At 40.9% G+C, this 27,522-nt stretch overlaps 1 protein-coding gene and 1 pseudogene across 2 annotated transcripts in view; one reads left to right on the forward strand and one right to left on the reverse strand.

The window, feature by feature from the left end:
* Positions 1-27,522, forward strand: part of nav3 (neuron navigator 3) — a gene marked incomplete at its 5' end in the record, with an annotated part of 744,909 nt that overhangs the window by 216,013 nt on the left and 501,374 nt on the right. The window contains one exon of the mRNA XM_083631970.1: positions 4,182-4,299. Within this exon, the coding sequence (XP_083488096.1) occupies positions 4,182-4,299 (118 nt within the window). The remainder of the gene's footprint in view (positions 1-4,181; positions 4,300-27,522) is intronic.
* LOC310791272 (junction plakoglobin pseudogene) overlaps positions 9,191-27,522 on the reverse strand; it is a 36,338-nt pseudogene continuing 18,006 nt past the window's right edge. Inside the window, exon 2 of the transcript in view lies at positions 9,191-9,346. The product of the transcript in view is annotated as a junction plakoglobin pseudogene (transcript). The remainder of the gene's footprint in view (positions 9,347-27,522) is intronic.

The raw sequence follows: 27,522 nt of genomic DNA on the forward strand, positions 1-27,522 counted from the left end.
AATAAAACAGAAACTTCCGGTTATAACCATCAAAATAAAATTTAAATAAAAGTACCATTGCAATGTTTCTTTTGTGTGATCCAAAATGCCCCAAGTACCAAAGAGGAAATAAAAAAAACCTTGTTGTGCCTTCAAAAAGCCAGTTTTAACCCATAGTGATGATGGTGTCCTGCAGTAATGAAGTAGCGCTTTTATTTTGAAGGTAAAACCACCTAGCTTCCGGTATGGTCAGTAGCCACAATCGAGACCTCTTGTTTTATGTTGTTTATATGTTGTTTTTATCCTGTAGCTCAGGAGGTAGAGCGGGTCGTCCACTAATCGCTTTGGATAAAAGAGGTCGGTGGTTCGATTCCTGGCTCCTCCAGTCTGCATGTCGAAGTGTCCTTGGGCAAGACACTGAACCCCAAATTGCTCCCGTTGGTGTGCCAGCACCCTGCGTGGTAACCTGCCGCCATCGGTGTGTGAATAGGTGAATGTACCTACTGACTGCAAAGCGCTTTGGATAAAAGCGCTATATAAATGCAGGCCATTTACCATTTACCATGTGAGTTTGCTGCATTTCAGTTGGGTTCAGTTGCTGTGACAAGTCGCGTATAGTGTGTGGTCCCTCATCTGAGGCAGTCATGTAGTGTGTGGTCCCTCATCTGAGGCAGTCATGTAGTGTGTGGTCCCTCATCTGACGCAGTCATGTAGTGTGTGGTCCCTCATCTGAGGCAGTCATGTAGTGTGTGGTCCCTCATCTGAGGCAGTCATGTAGTGTATGGTCCCTCATCTGACACAGTCATGTAGTGTGTGGTACCTCATCTGAGGCAGTCATGTAGTGTGTGGTCCCTCATCTGAGCCAGTCATGTAGTGTGTGGACCCTCGTCTGAGGCAGTCATGTAGTGTGTGGTCCCTCGTCTGAGGCAGTCATGTAGTGTGTGGTCCCTCATCTGAGCCAGTCATGTAGTGTGTGGTCCCTCATCTGAAGCAGTCGTGTAGTGTGTGGTCCCTCATCTGAGGCAGTCATGTAGTGTGTGGTCCTTCATCTGAGCCAGTCATGTAGTGTGTGGTCCCTCATCTGAGCCAGTCATGTAGTGTGTGGTCCCTCATATGAGGCAGTCATGTAGTGTGTGGTCCCTCACCTGAGGCAGTCATGTAGTGTGTGGTCCCTCATCTGAGGCAGTCATGTAGTGTGTGGTCCCTCACCTGAGGCAGTCATGTAGTGTGTGGTCCCTCATCTGAGGCAGTCATGTAGTGTGTGGTCCCTCGTCTGAGGCAGTCATGTAGTGTGTGGTCCCTCACCTGAGACAGTCATGTAGTGTGTGGTCCCTCATCTGAGGCAGTCATGTAGTGTGTGGTCCCTCGTCTGAGGCAGTCATGTAGTGTGTGGTCCCTGATCTGAGCCAGTCATGTAGTGTGTGGACCCTCATCTGAGCCAGTCATGTAGTGTGTGGTCCCTCATCTGAGGCAGTCATGTAGTGTGTGGTCCCTCGTCTGAGGCAGTCATGTAGTGTGTGGTCCCTCATCTGAGGCAGTCATGTAGTGTGTGGTCCCTCATCTGAGGCAGTCATGTAGTGTGTGTGGTCCCTCATTTGAGGCAGTCATGTAGTGTGTGGTCCCTCGTCTGAGGCTGTCATGTAGTGTGTGGTCCCTCATCTGAGACAATCATGTAGTGTGTGGTCCCTCATCTGAGGCAGGCATGTAGTGTGTGGTCCCTCATCTGAGCCAGTCATGTAGTGGGTGGTCCCTCATCTGAGGCAGTCATGTAGTGTGTGGTCCCTCATCTGAGGCAGTCATGTAGTGTGTGGTCCCTCATCTGAGGCAGTCATGTGGTGGTCCCTCATCTGAGGCAGTCATGTAGTGTGTGGTCCCTCATCTGAGGCAGTCATGTAGTGTGTGGTCCCTCATCTGACGTAGTCATGTAGTGTGTGGTCCCTCATCTGAGGCAGTCATGTGGTGTGTGGTCCCTCATCTGAGCCAGTCATGTAGTGTGTGGTCCCTCATCTGAGGCAGTCATGTAGTGTGTGGACCCTCATCTGAGCCAGTCATGTAGTGTGTGGTCCCTCGTCTGAGTCGTTAAGTGTGTGAGCCATCGTCCTAAAAAATCTGCAGGAACCAGTCAGTTAGTGTATCCTTTTGGCACAGCAATAATACATTTTAAGCGTTACCTTCCTTGTCATTTTGTATACATATTGGCAAATTATTAAATGATGCGATCAAAGATTTTCATGTCAGTAAATGTCTGTTAAAGTCACTAGTTAACACAGTGGGGATTGAGCCTATGGCCCACTGATGGAAGCCTTTGCATTTTAATATTGCAGCATTTACATTATGAACTGGGTGCTCCTAAGTTGAACAAGTTAGGAACACATTTAACTCATTCAGGGCCAATGACGTCTTTGACGTGTTATCAGGAATAGCCCAGAGGGCCAATGACGTGTTTGACGTGTTTTTGTTTTTATTCGTGCAGCGCATAGTTAAAACACTTCCCCAGCCTGTCACATGGTATCAGGTCCCTAGCATCTAAGACAACACGTGAACAAACACATACCGCAGCTGTTGTTTTGAAATTGAGCAAGAGGGAAAGCAGAAAACGGGTAACGCTTCCTTGTGCAGACAGGAGAAACGCCATTGAAACGCCCTCGGCGCGCTGCACGAGCTGGAGTCGCCTTCCTCTGTGCCAGCCAGGAGAAAACGGGAGAAAGTAATCAAGAGATGTGTTTGATCATCGGAGGAATGAGGAAATGATCGATCAGTTTGCGAGGGCGGTGAGGACGTGTTGAATAGCCGAGGGGAAAACGGGAACGATCAAATAGCAGAGAGGATATGACAGGGAGACATGGACGAGGACGGGTGTACCAGAACAAATCAAAATAAACACAGGAACAGCTAGGCAGCAGCGGGCAGAAGGCAGTCACAGCAGCCCGCTGTCCTTCTCAAGAGCTCTTCAGTTCGTTCATGAAATCGCTGGGCTGCGTGCCCTCCAGTGTTGCTCCTGGCCAATCCCAGCGCCACAGGGCGTGGTTATTGCTTATCCTATGTGGGGTTAGAAATCTAAAAGGGGGATCGTGTGTGTGTGTGTGTGTGTGTGTGTGTGTGTCTGTCTGTCTGTCTGTCTGTCTGTCTGTCGGTGTGTCTGTCTGTCTGTCTGTCTGTCTGTCTGTCTGTCTGTCTGCACACTCACTCACACCGAGTAAACTGTATTGTTGAATGTAAAAAAAAAAGCACTTCATGTGTATATATATATATATATATATATTTTTTTTTTTTGTCATTTGTGTCCTAACGAATAATATTTACATGTCTGATGTCAATACAGTTCAAAATAAAAGAATTGAGAGTGAGTTATGCCTGAGATTGTGCCCTTTTACAAAAATTGCCTTTTCTCCTGTTTATTTTCTCTGGGAGACCTTCTGGGGGAAAACAGGGTGTATATAAATGGCTATAAGTAGAGTACAGAACATGCTAAAAGCTCACTTTTTTTTTCCTGGTGAACCCAGAGACGTACATCTTCATTTTGAGGTATTGCAAATCACTCTGGTGCTAATAGATAATTTACTGTGGGTCTTTGAAAGATGACGAACAATTATGAAAATCTTTGGCCTGTGCTAAATATTGGCAGTCCTAAACTGGCCCTGAATGAGTTAAGGACACAATGATTAATCTTCCGTTCTCATGATGCACTATGAATTTCTTACCAGAATGACTCAATGCAGCTCATTGGCTATTGTCATTGAATTATCACTAACCATTTATTTAGTCATCTGTAGTTTGCCTAACATTATGTAATGGTGGTCATTATTACTGTGTGATTAGTGTAGTGACATATCCCACAGTGTGCTGTGCACTGCAGACAGTGAAAAACTGTAGCAGATAGCTGCTCTTAGATGGTCTAACATTAACAGACAACATAGTCATATTGTCAACAACACATTTTAGCCATCTTGAAGTACATGTTGGTAACGTTAGTAATCCCAGAATTGGCTTGATAGTTAGCTAGCATCCCGCTAGCGATGCTAACATTAGACGCTAAGATGTCATTGTCATGCCAGCCAACCTAACGTTAGTATACAGATGCTGTATACCGCTCAATTTGTTTAATGCTCTTCCAGTTTCTATTCCAGTTTCTACTGCAGATGGTAAATAAAGTGACTGTGACACAGACGGATGCTGACAGAGTGTGTGCTCTCTTGTTGCAGATTTACACTGACTGGGCGAATCACTACCTGGCTAAGTCTGGCTGCCCGCGCCTCATCAAGGACCTGAGCCAGGACGTCACCGACGGAGTCCTGCTGGCACAGATCATCCAGATCATAGGTACACACCACACCCACACACACACACGCACACACACACACACACATACACATACACACACACACACACGCACGCACGCACGCACGCACTCACACACACACACACACACACACACACACACCCGCACACACACACACACACACACACAGACACGCGCACACACACACACACACACACACACACACACACACACACACGCACACACACAGGCACACACACAGGCACACACACACACACACACACACACACACATACACACTTCCAGTGAGGCATAGGAGGATGGTCCTCCTCTATTAGATTGGTACGGTGGCTGTGTGGTGACATCAAGATTTATTTAATTATGTCGTGGCCACGCATTAGTAACTCGTGGCCACAACTTAGTAAGTCGTGGCCACGAGTTACTAAGTCGTGGGAACGAGATAAGTAAGTCGTGGCCACGAGTTACTAAGTCGTGGGAACGAGTTACTAAGTCGTGGGAACGAGATAAGTAAGTCGTGGCCACGACTTACTAAGTCGTGGGAACGAGTTACTAAGTCGTGGGAACAAGATAAGTAAGTCGTGGCCACGACTTACTAAGTCGTGGGAACGAGTTACTAAGTCGTGGGAACGAGTTACTAAGTCGTGGGAACGAGATAAGTAAGTCGTGGCCACGACTTACTAAGTCGTGGGAACGACTTACTAAGTCGTGGGAACGAGATAAGTAAGTCGTGGCCACGACTTACTAATGCGTGGCCACGACTTACTAATGCGTAGCCACAAGATAATTCAGTTGAGATAGGAATCTGTTGTCAGTCTGGGCTCACTGCACTATACTGCTGGGCTATACCCAATAGCTCATACAACATACTGCCAGGCTATTTATCAGCAATTGAAACATGGATATATTTGTTGACATTGTTATTGTTTATTAATATCCCCATAGTTGCCACACATGGTAGCAGCTTCCTGCGGTACACGGTCCACAACATAAAATGACAACACAGGAATAAACACATCTGACCATATTATATAGCCTACATTACATACAGTATAAATGATGCAAGTTCAACCACATGGAGCATAAACCTAAATCCCATCCAGCCCCCTCACATGGCATAGTAGCTGAAGTAGCAGTAGCAGCAGTCAACTTCAAAGCTATAGCCTATACTGTACCAATAATACTCAAATTCCCAATTGAGAGAGCAAAACAATCAAACAAAGATGAGGGCGCGAACAGTCTCCCGAATCGTCAGATAAAACTCTTGCACTTGTGGTATGTTGGTGGGGAAAGTAAGGCCTGACTCCAGCATGATCATATTACAGAGGTCAAATACGTCTTCATCGCAAGGGATGGTTGAAGATTCAAGATTCAAGATTTTTATTGTCACTCCATGGTACAAGTATCACGTGTAAAATTCTTGTGCTGAGGACTCCGTTTACAACATAGTACAAATGTGACAGGGCATATGAGTGCAAAAACAACAAGAGACACAACAAGCAATAAGGCAGTATAGTGATAAGACAAGTCAGAGACAGTGGCATATTCACTGCACATAGGTGCACATGTCATGTGCATACTTTAGACGTGCTTAAACATTTTAAATTCGGCGTATTTGACATACAGGTGCAAATAGCATTCCTTATTAAACATACAATTAAACTCGACGTTTTAAATTCTGCGTATTTGACATCAAGTTCAAGTTCAAGTTCAAGTTTATTCATATGTCCCAGAAGGGCACTTTGGGTTGCAGCAGAGCAAAAACAAAACAGTCATCAAATCACACAAGACTCGAAATAAAAACATGAAACACAAAGTGCAGACACAAATAGACCATAAAACCATAAAAACCATAAAAGACCATAAAACCATGAAAACAAAATGAAGACACAATAGACCACGACATGGTGCAAAGTAGCATTCAGTTCAAAAGTGCCAGTGTAGTTTAAAGTGCATTAGAGGCCGGTAAGTGCAAATGCGATAAGTGCAAATGCAAGGCAGTCTAAGGAGACTTAGCCACACAGCGCTACATATTACAGAAAGTAAATGCTACAATATAACTATTGTATATAACACAAAATAAATAAAAACATCAAATAGATGTTACATTACTGTACTGTATAGATCAGGGGTGGGCACATTTTTTTCCCAGAGGGCCATACTGACTTACATCAAGTAAGCGAAGGGCCACCCATTGGAGATCATGTCTGCCAACACTCCTGATTTCTGCAGGACTCTCCCTATATTTTTAACCCTCTCTCGCATTGTGATTGGTAATTTCTTGTTAATCTCCTGATATAATAGTGATACAAATGCAACGGCTGTAGCAGATGAGATTTATTAACATAATTCTGCCTTTTATTGCATTTTTGGGGGTCGTTTTGTTTTTCTTTGAGGACCTTGGGGGCCGGATTGAGATGGTCCAGGGGCCAGGTGCGGCCCTGGGGCCGCATTTTGCCCATGTATGGTATAGATGTTATATTATTGTATTCTCTTAAGTAGCATTTAAAGCTCGAATCGAAGCAGGCACAAAGGAATTCCTATATCTATTTTTCTTAGCCAAGGGAGCACGAAGACGAAGGCCAGATGGAAGCAGCTCATATTCAGAGCACAGCGGATGGGCATTGTCTGAGCAGATAGCCCTTGCTTTTTTCAGCAACTGCAAGTTGAAAATGTGGTCTAGGCTCCTAAAATGGATTCCGGCTATTTTAGAAGCCGTTTTCACAATTCTCCCTAAGGAGTTCCTATTCTTGATATCGAGGCTGCCATACCAGCAAGCAATAGAGAAGGTGATCACCGATTCAATGAAAGCACTGTAGAACAATTTCATCAAGGTCTTGTCTACCTGGAATTTGGCAAGTTTCCAGAGACAAAAAAGACGCTGCTGACCCTTTTTGCACAGCGACTCTGTGTTTAGATCGAACTTCAACCTATTATCAATTACAGTGCCCAGATATTTATATTCAGTGACCAGGTCAACTATCTGACCATTAACAATACTACCTTTCGGAACAGGGGGGGAGCGTCTAAAATCAATGCAAATCTCTTTCGTTTTTGAAACATTGAGTTGCAGAAAGGTATCTTCACACCAGGATACAAAGTCATCAATGACTTGACCATGGCCGACTTCATCATCGTCAAGCAGGCTGACGATAATAGAATCATCAGCATACTTGATAATGAATCTATCGGCATAGCGGCTACGACAATCATTGGTATACAAAATGTACAGAAACGCAGATAAAACACAACCCTGAGGCGATACTTAATCGATCTTTTGCCATGTTTTGCAGCATGCTCTGTGTGTTTTATTTATTTTAGGTTTCACTAACCTTTTATACTATTAATTTTTTTTTGGTACTATTAACTGTGTTGTTTTAATCATCTTTGGTTTTACTAACTTTCTGTACTTTTAATCTTTATTGTATTATTAATTTTTCTTTCACTTTCATGACTACATCAACCTGCCATGGGACTACAGGTGGAAACTAGCCCTTGGGCTACAACCTGGCATATTTACTGTACGGCTGTACTGTTGATTAATGTGTAAAGTCCCATTCTTTAAATAAATGAATCTGAATCTGAATCTGAATCTGAGCCAGTTGAGGATGTAAAAAAACTAGACAGTATCCCGTTTACTCTTACCTGTTGAGATCTGTTGGTAAGAAAATCTAAAATCCAGCCAACCAAACATGGGTCCAGACCAAAGCTGTCAGTTAGTTTTTCAACAAGAACATGTGGCTGAATGGTGTTGAATGCTGATGAAAAGTCAACAAAAAGCAATCTGGCGTGGTTCTTACTGCCCTCTAGGTGTTTATACAGGAGGTTCAGCAAGGTGGCTGTAGCGTCTTGCACGCCTCTTTTCGCACGATAAGCGAACTGAAAGGGGTCGAGCAAGCACTCAGTTTTAGCTACGAGCTCAGTTTTTACCAACTTTTCAAACTGCTTCATGACAAGCGAGGTTAGGGCTACTGGCCTAAAGTCATTCAAGGTTTGTGGTTTGTTGCTCTTGGCAACCGGAACCACAGTGGACTGTTTCCATAGGGATGGCACCCTCTGCTGGCAAAGTGATGAACTAAAAATATAATAAAAAATAGGGCCTAGTTGGTCAGCACAGACCTTTAAAAGTCGCCCACCCAAATTGTCCGGGCCAGGACTTTTTTTGGGTTTGCACGCTTTGAAGCACTTGACAACATCATGTTCATCAAAGAAAGGGCTTACAAGGGGAGCTAGGCGGAGGCTATCTCTGATCTCCTGATGTTTCTCACTAAAATCATGAACATCGAATCTACCATAAAAATCATTGAAACTCTGAGCCAGCTGGACATCGGAGTTGTACCCATTTAACTGGATGTTTCTCCTGCCGCCCTCCTTGATCCCAGTGATTGTTTTCATGCTGTCCCACACTGATCCTAAGTTATTCATACGGAGTTGAGACTCAATTTTCTCTTTATATTTATTTTTACCGGACCAGATTGCACGTTTTATCTCTTTCTGCAGGTCACGCATGACTAAGAGGTTACCCTCTTTAAAGGCTTTTTTCTTTCTGCTAAGGAGCAATTTGAGGGACTTGGACATCCAGGGTGACATACAGGTGCAAATAGCATATTCCTTATTAAACATACAATTAAACATTAGACATACGTTATGGTAGCAGCTACAGTGCGGTACAGTACGGCTACTACACTATTTGTGTATGTTAAGGAGTCTCGTGGCCTGCGGGAAGAAACTGTTCCTCAAGCGATTTGTGCGTGCTTTTGGAACCCTGTATCTTCTCCCTGAGGGTAACAGGGAGAACAGGCTGTTGTGGGGGTGTTTTGTGTCTTTGATGATCTTCAGGGACCTCCTGAGGCACCGCTGTTTATACAGTTCATGCAGTTCTGGCAACTGAAAGGAACTTGCATGCCGGTGCAGTCATCGAGGTTGTTGTGTGGGAACGACACAATCCTCAGAACCCCACAGCTGTGGCACAGTATACATCACGTCAGGGATGCCACTGGGTACATTGGGATTCTTTGAGGGGCGGATGCGGTGGGAATTCCACACTGCCTTGATCTTATCCAGCTCTTCCTAAAATGAGAGAGAGAGAGAGAGTGAGAGAGAGAGAGATTGATATTAATTCCAGTTCGAATGAGATTGTGTTTTTTTAAGGTCAAACAGACGCCCTAGAGACATAACTGACTCGGTCACACTGGAGCGAAAATGCACAGTGTATATTTAGCAGATTTTATGTATGTACGTACGTACCTATGTATGTATGTATGTATGTACGTATGTACGTACGTACGTACGTACTTGTGTAGTCGTAGACTGAATTTCAATCATGGAAGACCAAATAAGGCATTAATAGAGCACCCCATGCTGTCATACCCCTCAGCCCAAATGACGTCACTAAATGACGTCACCATCTCCGACGTCACCTTCTCCATGACGTCACCTTTGCAGTGTGACGTCAGTTGCCCAAATTACATCAGTTATGACATCATAAATGCCCTTCTCCCAAATGACATCAGTTATGACATCATAAATGACATCAGTTATGACATCATAAATGCCCTTCTCCTGGTACTATATAAAGCCCCCTCAGCCCTTGGCCCCCTTTTCCTCATCTCTCCCCATCATCACATGACAAGATCCTGGTTCATCCTTCACTTCAAGACCACACTCCAGAAATGCAACATCCCTGCAGAGAACTATTCCAGTCACTCCTTCAGGATCGGAGCAGCCACATCAGCAGCCATGCAGGGGGTGTCCTCCGCCTCCCTTCAACAACTGGGGCGCTGGTCCTCATCAGCCTATGCATCCTACATTCGTCCAGAGCAAGACGCCATATTATCAGCCCAAGATCCCTCCTTCCATGACTAAAGAGGCAACAAGCACTTCGTTGGTGGTGATCAAACTCTCCTTTTCTCTTCAATGCGCCCATGCCCGGGCTATCCACATCCACTCCCTTGCATCCCCGCTTTGCCTTAAAAAAACCCGGTCAGCCCCTCATCTCCCGGCATGCATAAATTCTCCCCCTGTCAGCCCACGACCTGACTAAAGCATACCCCAGGCGAGCTCCATGACCCCCGTTTTCACTCTCCCAGTTCCTGAAATAACTTTAAATTCCTTTGGGGGATGTCCTATCTCATACAGCACCGACGCCCTCTCTCATAAGCAAGAGGAGCGTCACATCATGGAGTCATACGCCATACTCAAACCGTCTATTCTGATTCAATAAAGTTTGTTAAAATTATATTAACTCATTCACCGCCAGTTTAGGACTGCCAATATTTAGCACAGGCCAAAGATTTTCATAATTGTTGGTCATCTTTCAAGACCCACAGTAAATTATCTATTAGCACCAGAGTGATTTGCAATACCTCAAAATGAAGATGTACGTCTCTGGGTTCACCAGGAAAAAAAAAGTGAGCTTTTAGCATGTTCTGTACTCTACTTATAGCCATTTATATACACCCTGTTTTCACCCAAAAAGTCTCTGTGAGAAAAGAAATAGCAGAAAATGGCATTTATGTACACAGCACACAATATCAGGCAGAACTCGCTCTCAATTCTTTTATTTTGAACTGTATTGACATCAGACATGTAAATATTATTCATTATGACACAAATGACAAAAGAAAAAAAAATATATATATATATATATATATATATGAAGTGCTTTTTTTACATTCAACAATACAGTTTGCTCAGTGTGAGTGAGTGTACAGACAGACAGACAGACAGACAGACAGACAGACAGACAGACAGACAGACAGACAGACACACACAGACACAGACACAGACACACACACACACACACGCACACACACACACACACACACACACACACACACACAGAGAGAGAGAGTTCTCTCCACAGCTGCTGCTGGATCGCACCTCCTTCCCCCTCCTTCCCCATCAGCGTTTTGCCTCCTCTGCTGCTCGTTTCCCTCCTCTCGCTGGGACGAATGCTGCGACACGACACAGGCTTTGGGACCAGGCGCTGCTGTTACCGGATCGATCATGTTCGTCACGGGTTTGACTAGGCAATCCAGGTTCGCCCTGCAGCAAGGCTGGCACATAGGAACGGGGTCCAGGGACCAGGATCGATCATGTTGGTCACGGGTTTGACTACCGCGGTTTCGATGTCCGCTGCTCTGCAGCAAGTCGATCAGCTCTGCAGCGGGGCGAGGGGGCATTTCAATGGCGTTTCTCCTCTGCAACAAGGAAGCGCGTTTCCTTTCCACCTTCTTCCTAATTTCAAACAACAGCTGCGGTATGTGTTTGATAACGTGCTGTCGGCTTGACTTTGAGGTTAGGGACCCGAAACTATGTCACAGGCTGGGTAAGTGTTTCAACTATGCGCTGCACTCATAAAAACAAAAACACGTCAAACACGTCATTGGCGGGGAGGGCTATTTCTGATAACACGTCAAAGACGTCATTGGCGGTGAATGAGTTAAGAGTCTCTCATGATTGAAGTGTAGTCGTAGACTGAATTTCAATCATGGAAGACCAAATAAGGCATTAATAGAGCACCCCATGCTGTCATACCCCTCAGCCCAAATGACGTCACTAAATGACGTCACCATCTCCGACGTCACCTTCTCCATGACGTCACCTTTGCAGTGTGACGTCAGTTGCCCAAATGACATCAGTTATGACATCATAAATGCCCTTCTCCCAAATGACATCAGTTATGACATCATAAATGACATCAGTTATGACATCATAAATGCCCTTCTCCTGGTACTATATAAAGCCCCCATCACCACAGCTTAAATCACACTTGTGCAGTCATCACTCACCTTGTGTCAGCATCACGCATTCATCCAGCATCTCCAGAGCAAAAAGCTTCATCCCACCACCTCCCCAGATCACCACCAATGTCATGACTCCTGTTGGAAACAAATCCCCTTAGGGGGGATGTCCTATCTCATAGGGGGATGTCCTATCTCATACAGCACCGACGCCCTCTCTCATAAGCAAGAGGAGCATCACATCATGGAGGATGTCCTATCTCATACAGCACCGACGCCCTCTCTCATAAGCAAGAGGAGCGTCACATCATGGAGTCATACGCCATACTCAAACCGTCTATTCTGATTCAATAAAGTTTGTTAAAATTATATTAAGAGTCTCTCATGATTGAAATTTATTTATTGTCATATTAGGTAAAAGTGGTGATGATCTTGGCTAGCCTATATGGTTCAAAGCCATGTTTTCGCTTCCACCAAATGTGAAATGTTTGCGTGTGCGTGTGTCATCCCATACGGAAGAGGCATATATACACATATATGGACATACATCCGACACAAGGTCCACATATATGTCACATACATGTACATGTATGCACTTTGCATACAAACCCACCTGAGATATATGCATATATATGTGAGGATCATATATGTGATCCAAATATAAATTGACATATATGATCATATAGGCAATTAACATATATGAGTACTCCCATACATGTGATCATATATGCTCATGTAAGTAATGGACATATAGGATTATTCTAGCATATGTTTAGATATATGTACATATAAGCAATTAACATATAAGAATATTTCTACATATTTCCGCATATATGCAAATACAAGCAACACACATATATGTTATTCTCTTGCATATCAATATATGTGTGCATATGAGCATTAAACATATATGATTATTATTACGTATGTCAACATATATGCTCATATAATCAATTAACATATGCGGATGTTCGCATACATGTAATCATATATGTTTGTGTAAGCATTGAACATATAGGGTTAAACTTACATATGTCTACACATATGTGCATATCAGCAATTAACATATAAGAATGTACTTACATATGTAAGCATGTATGCTCATATAAGCAATTAACATATATGAGTATTCTCATACATGTGATCATATATGTTAATGCAAGTAATGGACATACAGGGTTATTCTTGCATATGTTTAGATATATGTACATATAAGCAATTAACATATAAGAATATTTCTACATATTTCCGCATATATGCAAATGCAAGCAACACACATATATGTTATTCTCTTGCATATCAAAATATGTGTGCATATGAGCATTAAACATATATGATTATTATTACGTATGTCAACATATATGCTCATATAATCAATTCACATATGCGGATGTTCGCATACATGTAATCATATATGTTTGTGTAAGCATTGAACATATAGGGTTAAACTTACATATGCCTACATATATGTGCATATCAGCAATTACCATATAAGAATTTACTTACATATGTAAGCATGTATGCTCATATAAGCAATTAACATATATGAGTACTCCCATACATGTGATCATATATGCTCATGTAAGTAATGGACATATAGGGTTATTCTTGCATATGTTTAGATATATGTACATATAAGCAATTAACATATAAGAATATTTCTACATATTTCCGCATATATGCAAATACAAGCAACACACATATATGTTATTCTCTTGCATATCAAAATATGTGTGCATATAAGCATTACACATATATGATTATTATTACGTATGTCAACATATATGCTCATATAATCAATTAACATATGCGGATGTTCGCATACATGTAATCATATATGTTTGTGTAAGCATTGAACATATAGGGTTAAACTTACATATGTCTACACATATGTGCATATCAGCAATTAACATATAAGAATGTACTTACATATGTAAGCATGTATGCTCATATAAGCAATTAACATATATGAGTATTCTCATACATGTGATCATATATGTGCATGCAAGTAATGGGCATACAGGGTTATTCTTGCATATGTTTAGATATATGTACATATAAGCAATTAACATATATGAATATTTCTACATATTTCCACATATATGCAAATACAAGCAACACACATATATGTTATTCTCTTGCATATCAACATATGTGTGCATATAAGCATTAAACATATATGATTATTATTAGGTATGTCAACATATATGCTCATATAATCAATTAACATATGCGGATGTTCGCATACATGTAATCATATATGTTTGTGTAAGCATTGAACATATAGGGTTAAACTTACATATGTCTACACATATGTGCATATCAGCAATTAACATATAAGAATTTACTTACATATGTAAGCATGTATGCTCATATAAGCAATTAACATATATGAGTATTGTCATACATGTGATCATATATGTTCATGCAAGTAATGGACATACAGGGTTATTCTATTATGTTTAGATATATGTACATATAAGCAATTAACATATTAAGAATGTTTCTACATATTTCTGTGTATATGCAAATACAAGCAACACACATATATGTTATTCTCTTGCATATCAAAATATGTGTGCATTTAAGCATTAAACATATATGATTATTATTACGTATGTCAACATATATGCTCATATAATCAATTAACATATGCGGATGTTCGCATACATGTAATCATATATGTTTGTGTAAGCATTGAACATATAGGGTTAAACTTACATATGTCTACACATATGTGCATATCAGCAATTAACATATAAGAATTTACTTACATATGTAAGCATGTATGCTCATATAAGCAATTAACATATATGAGTATTCTCATACATGTGATCATATATGTGCATGCAAGTAATGGACATACAGGGTTATTATTGCATATGTTTAGATATATGTACATATAAGCAATTAACATATAAGAATATTTCTACATATTTCTGCATATATGCAAATGCAAGCAACACACATATATGTTATTCTCTTGCATATCAAAATATGTGTGCATATAAGCATTAAACATATATGATTATTATTACGTATGTCAACATATATGCTCATATAATCAATTAACATATGCGGATGTTCGCATACATGTAATCATATATGTTTGTGTAAGCATTGAACATATAGGGTTAAACTTACATATGTCTACATATATGTGCATATCAGCAATTACCATATAAGAATGTACTTACATATGTAAGCATGTATGCTCATATAAGCAATTAACATATATGAGTATTGTCATACTTGTGATCATATATGTTCATGCAAGTAATGGACATACAAGGTTATTCTATTATGTTTAGATATATGTACATATAAGCAATTAACATATAAGAATGTTTCTACATATTTCTGCGTATATGCAAATACAAGCAACACACATATATGTTATTCTCTTGCATATCAAAATATGTGTGCATTTAAGCATTAAACATATATGATTATTATTACGTATGTCAACATATATGCTCATATAATCAATTAACATATGCGGATGTTCGCATACATGTAATCATATATTAGTAGGGTCATCTGTGGCACTTCCGTGACCGTGGAGAGCGAAGGTCCGTTTCTCAATGGATTTGTCATCTAGGAGGGTTAATAAACAAATTTAGCCGGGGTGTATTTTTAAAAAAGGCGGGGAAAATATTTGAGAGACCAAAATCCAAAATGTCTGCCGTGGAAATGAACTTTTTAATGGTTTGACCTACAATGATGCACAATACATGGTTTCAGAGCTTATTCTGGTCAAGGAATACATATTTGGTGTTTATATAATGATTTGACTTATTTTTTACCTTCAAATCCAAGATGGCTGCCAATTTTGAGCTCTAAACGGCAGTTTTTTCAAAATCGTCATAGAGCCTTCATATTAGGCTTGAATGACAGGTCTTCTCATGATGAGTTGAATAATATACAGTATAAGTACACAGAAGTAATCTCTGAGGTCATTAAAGTCAATGTTTGTGTGTAAACAACAGTTGCTGATTTGCGGTTTCCCATTAAATAGGGTAGGCTACTGAGAATATGGTGTCCAGTTCATCCCATCACATTTTCATAATGAACCAAAAACAATTTTGCACTATAGCCTAACATAAAATAATATTCTGTATGCAAAGCTAGCAAGGTTAGTTGCTTGAGCTGAATTTAAAGGTCAACTCGAAACAAACAATGAAATTAACTTTGAAATTACCGTAAATTCCGGACTATAAGCCGCACCGGTGTATAAGCCGCACCTTCAAAGTTGACTATTTTTTTCTTATATAAGCCGCACCGGACTATAAGCCGCGGGTGTTTTAATGGTATTTTTTTTTTTTTTTTTTTTTTTTTTTTTTTGTGTTTTAATGTTTAATTACCAGGGTTCATGCACAGAGGGGATTGTAGAGGAAGCTCCCATTTATTAACATTTCAACAAAACAACATAACACAACACCACCTGTGTTGTTTTTTACAGTGCACACAGTGTCATACAGTGTCATACAGTGTGGTGAAAAGAGGGCAAGAGAGGAAATTAAAACTTATTATAGTTATATAGGATTTATAGTTAGAAAGAGTGCTAAAAAAGAGAGAGATTTTTTTTTTTTTTTTTTTTTTTTTTTTTTTTAATCCATAGATAAGCCGCACCGTTATATAAGCCGCAGGGGCCAAAAAAGGCCAAAAAACGGGAAAAAAGGTGCGGCTTATAGTCCGGAATTTACGGTAAAACTGAATCCTAGGCTACTAAATCCCTGTTGTGCAATGTCCCTTTTCAGTGAAGTTTTAGTTTTTGTTAAGAGTATGGACTTTTAATCTTGACCTTGTTGGTAGGCAACGGCCCTTTTTCAGTCAAGCATTTTCAGATTAGCTCAGTCAGTCTGTGAAGCAGTCAGTGTCAGCACTTGCGCGAGCTCGCTTTTTCTCTAACTAATGTTAACATTACACACTTTAAGACACTTTGTTTGAGGATATAAAAGGAGGTACGGTGGTGTAGTGGTAAGCACTATCGCCTCACAGCTCGAAGGTCGTGGGTTCGATTCCCACCTGGGACGATGTGAACGCTGAAGGAATGCGTGCCCGTCCGCATGTCCTCGAGTGCCCACCGCCCGGGTGGGGTCATCAAAAGGGCCTTTCTGTGTGGAGTTTGCATGTTCTCCCTGTGCCTCCCGGGGGTTTCCTTCATATAGGAACCCCCTTCACCAAAAACATGCAATATCCTGGTTGCTAATGTGGTTCCTCCTCTGGTCGTTAAGGGCGCCTGTTCAGAGGGAGGGGAACTGGTTGGAATAGTGTGAACCTCCCACGTGCTATGTCCTACCGGTGAAGCTTCCCCTGTCAGGTGAAAAGAAGCGGCTGGCTAACTGCCCATGTCTCGGAGGAAGCATGGAGCCAGTTTTGGCTCTCCCCAGATCGGCAGAGGGTGGAGTAGCAACCAGGATAAAGAAATTACGTTAGCACTAATGGGGGATAAAAAATCGGGGGGGGGGGGGGGGGGATATATAAAAAAATAAAAATAAAACTTTGTTTGAGGATATCAACGTTATTCACTAGTCTAAAGATAGTTCTACCATCAAGAACATATAAAACAAAAGCAAAAACAATTTTTATTTGCAGAAGTCATCATTGATATTTGGTGTTAGCTAACGTTAGGTAACGTTATTATTTTTAGCTAAAGTTAATGTTATCTGTCTCCACACTTCTGTCAACTGACATATGCATTTGCTTTTGAAAATAAACAGCGTATAACAGCAATATAATATAACAGTAATATAATAGCGAGTTGCTTTCCCTCCCAATGAAAGACAAAGCACACAATGTCCTATGAATGTGTCCTAAAATGTGACAAGCCTTGCAAGCCCACCGATACAATAAATCAAGGCAAATGGGACAGCTTACAATTAAAAGCCCAAGACTGGTCAGGACTTGATAAATTTGATGATGTTTACACCACCACCTCCTGGGAAGATGGGGCAACCAATCGGTACATGCATTCGTCATGTTATATTTCTATTTAATCTTCAGTTATGCTTAAGCAAGCCAGGCTGTTTATTTTCAAAAGCAAATGCATGTCAGTTGACAGAAGTGTGGAGACAGATAACATTAACTTTAGCTAAAAATAATAACGTTACCTAACGTTAGCTAACACCAAATATCAATGATGACTTCTGCAAATAACAATTGTTTTTGCTTTTGTTTTATATGTTCTTGATGGTAGAACTATCTTTAGACTAGTGAATAACGTTGATATCCTCAAACAAAGTGTCTTAAAGTGTGTAATGTTAACATTAGTTAGAGAAAAAGCGAGCTCGCACAAGTGCTGACACTGACTGCTTCACAGACTGACTGAGCTAATCTGAAAATGCTTGACTGAAAAAGGGCCGTTGCCTACCAACAAGGTCAAGATTAAAAGTCCATACTCTTAACAAAAACTAAAACTTCACTGAAAAGGGACATTGCACAACAGGGATTAGGACTAGACAGTCAGCTGAGTTCAAAGACAAGTTTCCTTTACTGTGTGCTGATGAAATTTAGTAGCCTAGGATTCAGTTTTAATTTCAAAGTTAATTTCATTGTTTGTTTTGAGTTGACCTTTAAATTCAGCTCAAGCAACTAACCTTGCTAGCTTTGCATACAGAATACTATTTTATGTTAGGCTATAGTGCAAAATTGTTTTTGGTTCATTATGAAAATGTGATGGGATGAACTGGACACCATATTCTCAGTAGCCTACCCTATTTAATGGGAAACCGCAAATCAGCAACTGTTGTTTACACACAAACATTGACTTTATTGACCTCAGAGATTACTTCTGTGTACTTATACTGTATATTATTCAACTCATCATGAGAAGACCTGTCATTCAAGCCTAATATGAAGGCTCTATGACGATTTTGAAAAAACTGCCTCAAAATTGGCAGCCATCTTGGATTTGAAGGCCAAAAATAGGTCAAATCATTATATAAACACCAAATATGTATTCCTTGACCAGAATAAGCTCTGAAACCATGTATTGTGCATCATTGTAGGTCAAAGCATTAAAAAGTTCATTTCCACAGCAGCCATTTTGGATTTTGGTGTCTCAAATATTTTCCCCGCCTTTTTTTAAAATACACCCCGGCTAAATTTGTTTATTAACCCTCCTAGATGACAAATCCATTGAGAAACGGACCTTCGCTCTCCACGGTCACGGAAGTGCCACAGATGACCCTACTATATGTTTGTGTAAGCATTGAACATATAGGGTTAAACTTACATATGTCTACATATATGTGCATATCAGCAATTAACATATAAGAATTTACTTACATATGCAAGCATGTTTGCTCATATAAGCAATTAACATATGAGTATTCTCATACATGTGATCATATATGTTCATACAAGTAATGGACATACAGGGTTATTCTCGCATATGTTTAGATATATGTACATATAAGCAATTAACATATAAGAATATTTCTACATATTTCCGCATATATGCAAATACAAGCAACACACATATATGTTATTCTCTTCCATATCAAAATATGTGTTCGTATAAGCATTAAACATATATGATTACTATTATGTATGTCAACATATATGCTCATATAATCAGTTAACATATGCGGATATTCTCATACATGTAATCATATATGTTTGTGTACGCATTGAACATATAGGGTTAAACTTACATATGTCTACATATATGTGTATATCAGCAATTAACATAGAAGACTTTACTTGCATATGTCTACATATATGTGTATATCAGCAATTAACATGACTTTACTGACATATGTCAGCAGGTATGCTCATATAAGCAATTAACATATATGAGTATTCTCATACATGTGATCATCTATGTTCATGTAAGTAATCCAGGGTGCAGCAGAGAGACTGGTTGGAGGGGGCGTGAACATTTCTCCAGAATTTGCATGGAAGTCCCATGATGCATTTGGGGCAGAGATTAGGGATCTAATATGGTTAATAACTCCACAGGATTTAATTTATGAAGCTTTTAAATTATATATTTGGAATCAGCTTTACGATGAGCTTCTAAATCATATATAATATATAATGTTTACACTAAAACCATAATATAGACTGTGGGGCATTTTAATGACTCCACTGTCAAAAAACCCTTATTTTTAAATCTCATGCACACTGGACAAACCTTGAAAATATCCAGTAGTGCTGGAAGTCTTGCACAAAACTAACCATTTTCATGGTGGGTTTCACTTCTGAGATGTTGTTCAATCAAAAATAATTTGGAAAATTACATCTCTTTTAATTAAGAGATATGTGTTTTGATTCCATACATGTTCATATATTGTGATATATATGCACATATATCCTGGATATATAGGTGGATATATGTCGAATAGAGATAAATACATACAGTTATACACAGGTAATAGTCATATATGTTCATATAAAATAAAACATATATGTATGTATAGTTATTATTCATATATAGTTTTATATGTATTAACCATATATGCCCGTATAGTGTCAATACATACAAATGTACATATAATTAATTGCCATATGTGTCCATATACAATCTATACATGTATGCACATATATAATTATATAGGACAAACATATATGGACCATATATGAAACGTTCCAATTCCATACATGTTCATATATTGTGATATATATGCACATATATGCACATCTATCCTGGATATATAGGTGGATATATGTCGAATACAGATAAATACATACAGTTATACACAGGTAATAGTATTATATGTTCATATAAAATAAAACATATGTATGTATAGTTATTATTCATATATAGTTATATATGTATTAACCATATATGCCCGTATACTGTCAATGCATACAAATGTACATATAATTAATTGCCATATGTGTCCATATACAATCTATACATGTATGCACATATATAATTATAAAGGACAAACATATATGGACCATATATGAAACGTTCCAATTCCATACATGTTCATCTATTGTGATATATATGCACATATATGCACGCATATCCTGGATATATAGGTGGATATATGTCGAATACAGGTAAATACATACAGTTATACACAGGTAATAGTCATATATGTTCATATAAAATAAAACATATATGTATGTATAGTTATTATTCATATATAGTTTTATATGTATTAAGCATATATGTCCGTATAGTGTCAATGCATACAAATGTACATATAATTAATTACCATATGTGTCCATATACAATCTATACATGTATGCACATATATAATTATATAGGACTAACATATATGGACCATATATGAAACGTTCCAATTCCATACATGTTCATATATTGTGATACATATGCACATATATGCACATATATCCTGGATATATATGTGGATATATGTCGAATACTTATATGAACATATACTACATGTATGTTTACTACATATATGTGTATATATGCCTCTTCCGTATGGGATGTGTGTGTGTGTGTGTGTGTGTGTGTGTCTTCAACCTCACCTGAATAATGCATCGAAAACTCAGCTGCACAAGGGCTTTGTCCAGGTAGTCACCAAGAAACAGGCCCTCATCTTTCAGTTCGCCAAAGAATTGTATCCAGTACTCCATTCCTTCTTTGCGCAGGATCCCCCACCAACTCTCGATTCGTTGATTCAAATCCCATAGGGCTTTAATTTATCATACGAATCAATGTGCCAAATGTAGTTTGGTCCTTGAGCAAAATACTGCCTGCGGATTAGTCTCCGCGCTCTGCGCATAGCTGAGGACACTGGATCCAGAGATGCAAGTATAATACGAACATCCTCCTTTTTTGCATTGATCCCATTCTTCAGGCATTTAGCATGCATCCATCTGTAGCCATGTAGTCTTCCAGGTCCTTCCAGCTCCTGCTTGATGAAGTCGATGACTTGCCCAATGTCTGCATATTGTCTGCGTTTCAACCCGTGCATTTTAAGCAGACGAATCAAGTGTCTTTTGCTAATGATGACACTGTGCTGAACAGCAAGAGATTGCAGGATATCATTATAATTCATCCGAAGATTAAAATAAAATTAGATTAAATCAAATCTATCCATGTCTCAATTGCTGATAAATAGCCTGGCAGTATGTTGTATGAGCTATTGGGTATAGCCCAGCAGTATAGTGCAGTGAGCCCAGACTGACAACAGATTCCTATCTCAACTGAATTATCTCGTGGCCACGCATTAGTAAGTCGTGGCCACGCATTAGTAAGTCGTGGCCACGCATTAGTAAGTCGTGGCCACGCATTAGTAAGTCGTGGCCACGACTTACTTATCTCGTTCCCACGACTTAGTAACTCGTTCCCACGACTTAATAAGTCGTTCCCACGACTTAGTAAGTCGTGGCCACGACTTACTTATCTCGTTCCCACGACTTAGTAACTCGTTCCCACGACTTAGTAACTCGTTCCCACGACTTAGTAAGTCGTGGCCACGACTTACTTATCTCGTTCCCACGACTTAGTAACTCGTTCCCACGACTTAGTAAGTCGTGGCCACGACTTACTTATCTCGTTCCCACGACTTAGTAACTCGTGGCCACGACTTACTTATCTCGTTCCCACGACTTAGTAACTTGTGGCCACGACTTAGTAACTCGTGGCCATGACTTATGTAAGTCGTGGCCACAACTTACTTATCTCGTGGCCACAACTTACTTATCTCGTGGCCACGCATTAGTAACTCGTGGCCACGACTTACTAAGTCGTGGCCACGAGTTACTAATGCGTGGCCACGACATAATTAAATAAATCTTGATGTCACCACACAGCCACCGTAATTTGGGGATTATATATATATATATATATATATATTTTTTTTTTTCATTTTTCATTTTTTTTTTATAATAAAATATCAATCAAATGTGTTTTTCTTATGTGCAGACGCTCATTTTTTCATTCATTATAGCTCCATGCAGACGAGTGACTCTGGCCCTGGTCCCACCTTGGAGTAGGAGTATTCGCCCTGTGGGCGTTTATTTATTTGGGAATTTATCTAATGAAAAAATAAGATTGGTTGAAAAAGACAGACAGACACAGAGAACACGTGAGAGTGATGTGTTTTTACTGTTTTCCCACCAATCAGGTTGAGCTGGAAGTCAGCCCTCCCTTACCCTGGTTAAACCAGGTGAAACCTAATTGGTTGTGTGTTGGATAGATTGCTTGACATTGATTGACATTCTGTATTGTCCAATGCTGAATACGTCTGAAAATCTTGTTGAATCTAGCTCCGTTGTCAGTAGGAACTAGGAAATGATGACCTCCACGCTGTGACAACCTGACAGATTAATAGATAGATTTACAGACAGTAGCACCTATACTTTCCCCTTTCCCTATGTTTTTTTATTATCAAACAGTAAGTTAGCTCACAAGCCGTTGCATGAGCGCCCGGAACACGATTTTCTGCAACGAGTTTAGAGAGACTGCAGCGGGGTTCACGGAGGCTCCCGAGGTAGCAAACACTGGGATACTGCTGCAACCTCATCGGCTGCACGGCGCACCGACTACAGACAGCTGTGACAGCATTGGATATGCAAGTAAGTCAATTAAGTTCGAGTTATCCAGGTCTTCTACTAAATTCGGCGTCCACCAAGCAGCGCTATTATATTGTTTTATGCTGAATAGCCCGCCATTTCCTAATACAATGGCGATCTTAATGTAACCTTGGTTAACTTTGAAGCAAATTAATATTAGGTTAATCAATGTGAAGTCACAATATTAGTTACATTGTTATTTTATCATTTACTTTGCGTACTGTTCCTTTAACACGTTGACTGCCACTGACGTATGTATACGTCAAAAAAAATCCAGCGCTTCACTGCCATGGACGTATCAATACGTCAAACTGTTTTTTCAGTGGTTTCCACTAGGTGAGGCCCTTGGGCAATAGGTGAATGTGGATCCGACCTCTCCCGCTGCCCCGGAAGTACTCTAACAAAGATTTCTATATAAGGAAGGCGGGCGCCTTTGATCAGCGTGGGTAGTAGGTAAGTTTGAGACAGAGCGAGACATACATAGCGATTTATAGATAGAGAATTTCAGCAATTTAGCAATTTAGAGTCAGATTTAGAGCGAGTTGGTTAGCGTAGTTGATTTAGTTTGTTAGTTGTTAGTACAGTAGTAGTGTTTAGTATAGTCTTTATAGTAGACTTTGTTTAGATAGATAGTTAGCGCGTAGTTACAGTTCATTGTAGTTAGCTTAGCCTTAGCGTCAGTTCATTTTAGTATTTAGCGTTTATTCTAGTTCAGTTTGATCGAGTTGGTAGCCGGTAGATTAGCCTTATTTCAGTTCAGTTTGATCTAGTCGTAGCAGTAGTTGTTTTATTTCACTTTAGTTTAGTTAGTATTTTCAGTTTTCAGTTTAGTTGGGAGCGGGTGGCGTGTTTGTGCCATGCCGGCCAAACGCAAGCGGTCTTCGGCGGCTGCACGCAAGCGATCGGCGGATCAGAGATCACTGCTGGATTTCTTTTCCGTCCGAAACAAGCTTGTGCCGGAGACCGATTCCGAGGTCTCGGATGAAGAACGGGGTGAGCCCATGCATGTAGCGGCTGCTGCTGCTGGGCTGACTGAGTCTGAGTCGAGTGAGCTCACGTCTTCTCCAGACGCGGATTCTGAGGACGAATGGGAGCCATCCAGGAGCGAAGCTCCACAGAGCAGTGGTAAGACGATGTTTGAGATGACTTGTGTAACTTGTGTAAATGTAATTACTATGACTGTACAAAAGCCAGCAGTCAGTCAATTCATTTTACTGAATTTCAGACTCTGAAGAGGAGCCCGTTGCCGGCTGTAGCGGTAGGCCTACAGCATCTGGTGCTACAGCCTCTGGTGCCAGGAAAATGGGTAAGATCACAGTTCAGAATCAGGTTTATTTTCACATCACAGGTTCCAGCCAGAATTCAGTACCACACATATAAAAAACACTAGTTTATGGTAATTATGTATTTCTATAATTTGCAGATGGAGCTGGAAGTGGGAAACATCCTCAGCCTGCAGGTCCTCCTGAGTGGAGTGATGTTGACTGGGAGCCAACCCACATCCCATTCACAGCAGAACCGGGTCCTCATACTGGTGGTGCTCCTGCTCAACCAGTGGACTTTTTCCAGCTCTTCCTGGACGATGAGCTGCTCCAGGCCATTGTAGCACAAACGAATCTGTATGCACATCAGTGCATCAGTCAGGTGACCGAGGCTCTGCCACATTCAAGGCTTGGGAGGTGGAAGGACACTGATGTGGCAGAAATCAAGAGCTTCTTGGGACTATACTTCCTCACTGGGATCGTGAAGAAGCCTGAACTGTCCATGTACTGGACCACAAATGAACTGTATGCTACCCCCCACTTCAACAAAACCATGTCTCGCAACCGCTTTCAACTGCTAACCAGATTCCTCCATTTCTCTAACAATTTTGATGTTGATGGTGCAGACAGGTTGTACAAGGTCCGGCCAGTATTGAATGACCTGTTAGGAAAGTTCAGAGCCATGTTCACACCAGGTCAAGACATCAGTATTGATGAGGGGATGCTCCTGTGGCGTGGGCGGTTGGCCTTCAAGGTGTACAACCCACAGAAACCCATAAAGTATGGGATAAAATCATACATCCTCTGTGACTCCCAGACAGGTTACTGCTACAGCATGAAGCCCTACTGTGGTGAGCGGTCCTCCCTAGGCGAGACGGTGGAGTTCCTCCTCGGGGACTTGGCAGGGCAGGGGTACCATTTATACATGGACAACTACTACAACTCTGTTGGAATGTGTGCACAGCTGCTGGAGTGTCAGACACATGTCTGTGGCACTCTGAGGAAGAACAGGGGCGAGCCACCTGCTACGAAGGTTACCAACCACACAGTGAAGATGGGGGAAACGGTCATGCGCCACAATGGTGGCACCATGGTTCTGGCCTGGCGCGACAAGCGAATCGTGAAAATGGTTTCCACTATGCACGACGACACGATGGAGACGGTGCAGGTGAGGCAGAAAGGCAGCAGAGAGAGGGTCCCACACGCAAAACCCAAGTGCGTTGTGGACTACAACAAGTACATGAATGGGGTAGACAGATTGGACCAGAACATTGCCTACTATCCCTTTGCCAGGAAGACATCCAGGTGGCCATTCAAGTTTGTCATGTACTTGTTTCAGATGTCTTTTTATAACGCCTTTGTTTTGTACAAAGCTAAACACCCAGCTAAACGCCAGAGAAAGTGTAAAACATTGCTGGATTTCATCCTGAGTGTTGTCGGTGCATGGACCAGACCTGTGGTGGAGGAGGAGGTGGGGGCTGGGGTGGAGGAGGAGGTGGGGGCTGGGGTGGAGGAGGAGGGGGAGGAGGTGGGGGGTGGCGGGTGGGGGCTGGGGGGGAGGGCAGTGACCAACCTGCAACCAGGCTGGGCCGGGCACCATACCTGGACCCTCCAAGCAGGCTGGATGTCGATCTAGCGGGCCATGTAATGGCCAAGTATCCACCCACATGCAAAAAAAAGCTCCCAGCGAGGAGGTGTAGAGTTTGTAGAGAGAGAGGTGTTAGAAGCGAGACACGCTACCGTTGTGTCATGTGTAATGTCCCATTACACAGGGCTGACTGCTATGAGGTGTACCACTCAGAGAGGAACCGTGCTCGGTGGCACAAGTAGGCATGGGTCATAAAAAAAAAAAAAAAACTGCCTGTTTTTGATGTTGTGTCATGTGTAATGTCCCATTACACAGGGCTGGCTGCTATGAGGTGTACCACTCAGAGAGGAACCGTGCTCGGTGGCACAAGTAGGCATGGGTCATAAAAAAAAAAAAAAACTGCCTGTTTTTGATGCTCTTTGTTTGATTGTTTGCTAGCTAGCAGGAATACATAAAAAGCACCTGCCGATTTTCATGTAACTTTGTGGATGGGTGTAACATGGGCCAAGGAAGTACCCATTACATTTTGGAACAGTTCTGGATTCGGTGTACGAGCCCAAACCGGTTTGATCACGAACCGAAAAAACCTATAAAAAAAAAAAAACATGTAAAAAAAAAAAAAAAGCTGAGTGACCTGTGGTCTGCTCTTGTTTTGTATTTATTTTGACATTTATTTATTTTATTATGGTATTATTCCTCCATTATTGAAAACAACTATTGTTCAGATGTCTGATGTCTCACTGATGCCAAAAATAAATGGTTAAAGTGACTTTTCTGCCTGTTTGATTGAATTTCACAAAACTGCGATTATCTCAGCTTTCTGCCTCAGACCCTGAAACCATGCTGTACTCAACGGCTAATATCTACATAACTACTAACTCTACAAACTAACTCTTTTAGACAGAGAAAGTACACATTCTATTTGTACTTTTGAGATATTGTATGTTCACAAACTCCAAGCAGAAAAGAATCCTCGGCTCTTGTAAAATGAGCCACAATCCTCAAAAAACGGCTTGGCAGAAGCTACCTACAGCAAGAAAAAAACGGCTGGCAGTCAATGTGTTAACTAGTGAAATGGTGAACAGCCAATCAGAGTGGCGATAGCGCTGCTTGCTAGAGAGAGAGGAAAAGTAAAGCTGCGTCTTT

This window comes from Poromitra crassiceps (genome assembly GCF_964638095.1).
Source record: "Poromitra crassiceps genome assembly, chromosome: 2".
In the NCBI taxonomy this organism is placed as follows: Eukaryota; Metazoa; Chordata; class Actinopteri; order Beryciformes; family Melamphaidae; genus Poromitra; species Poromitra crassiceps.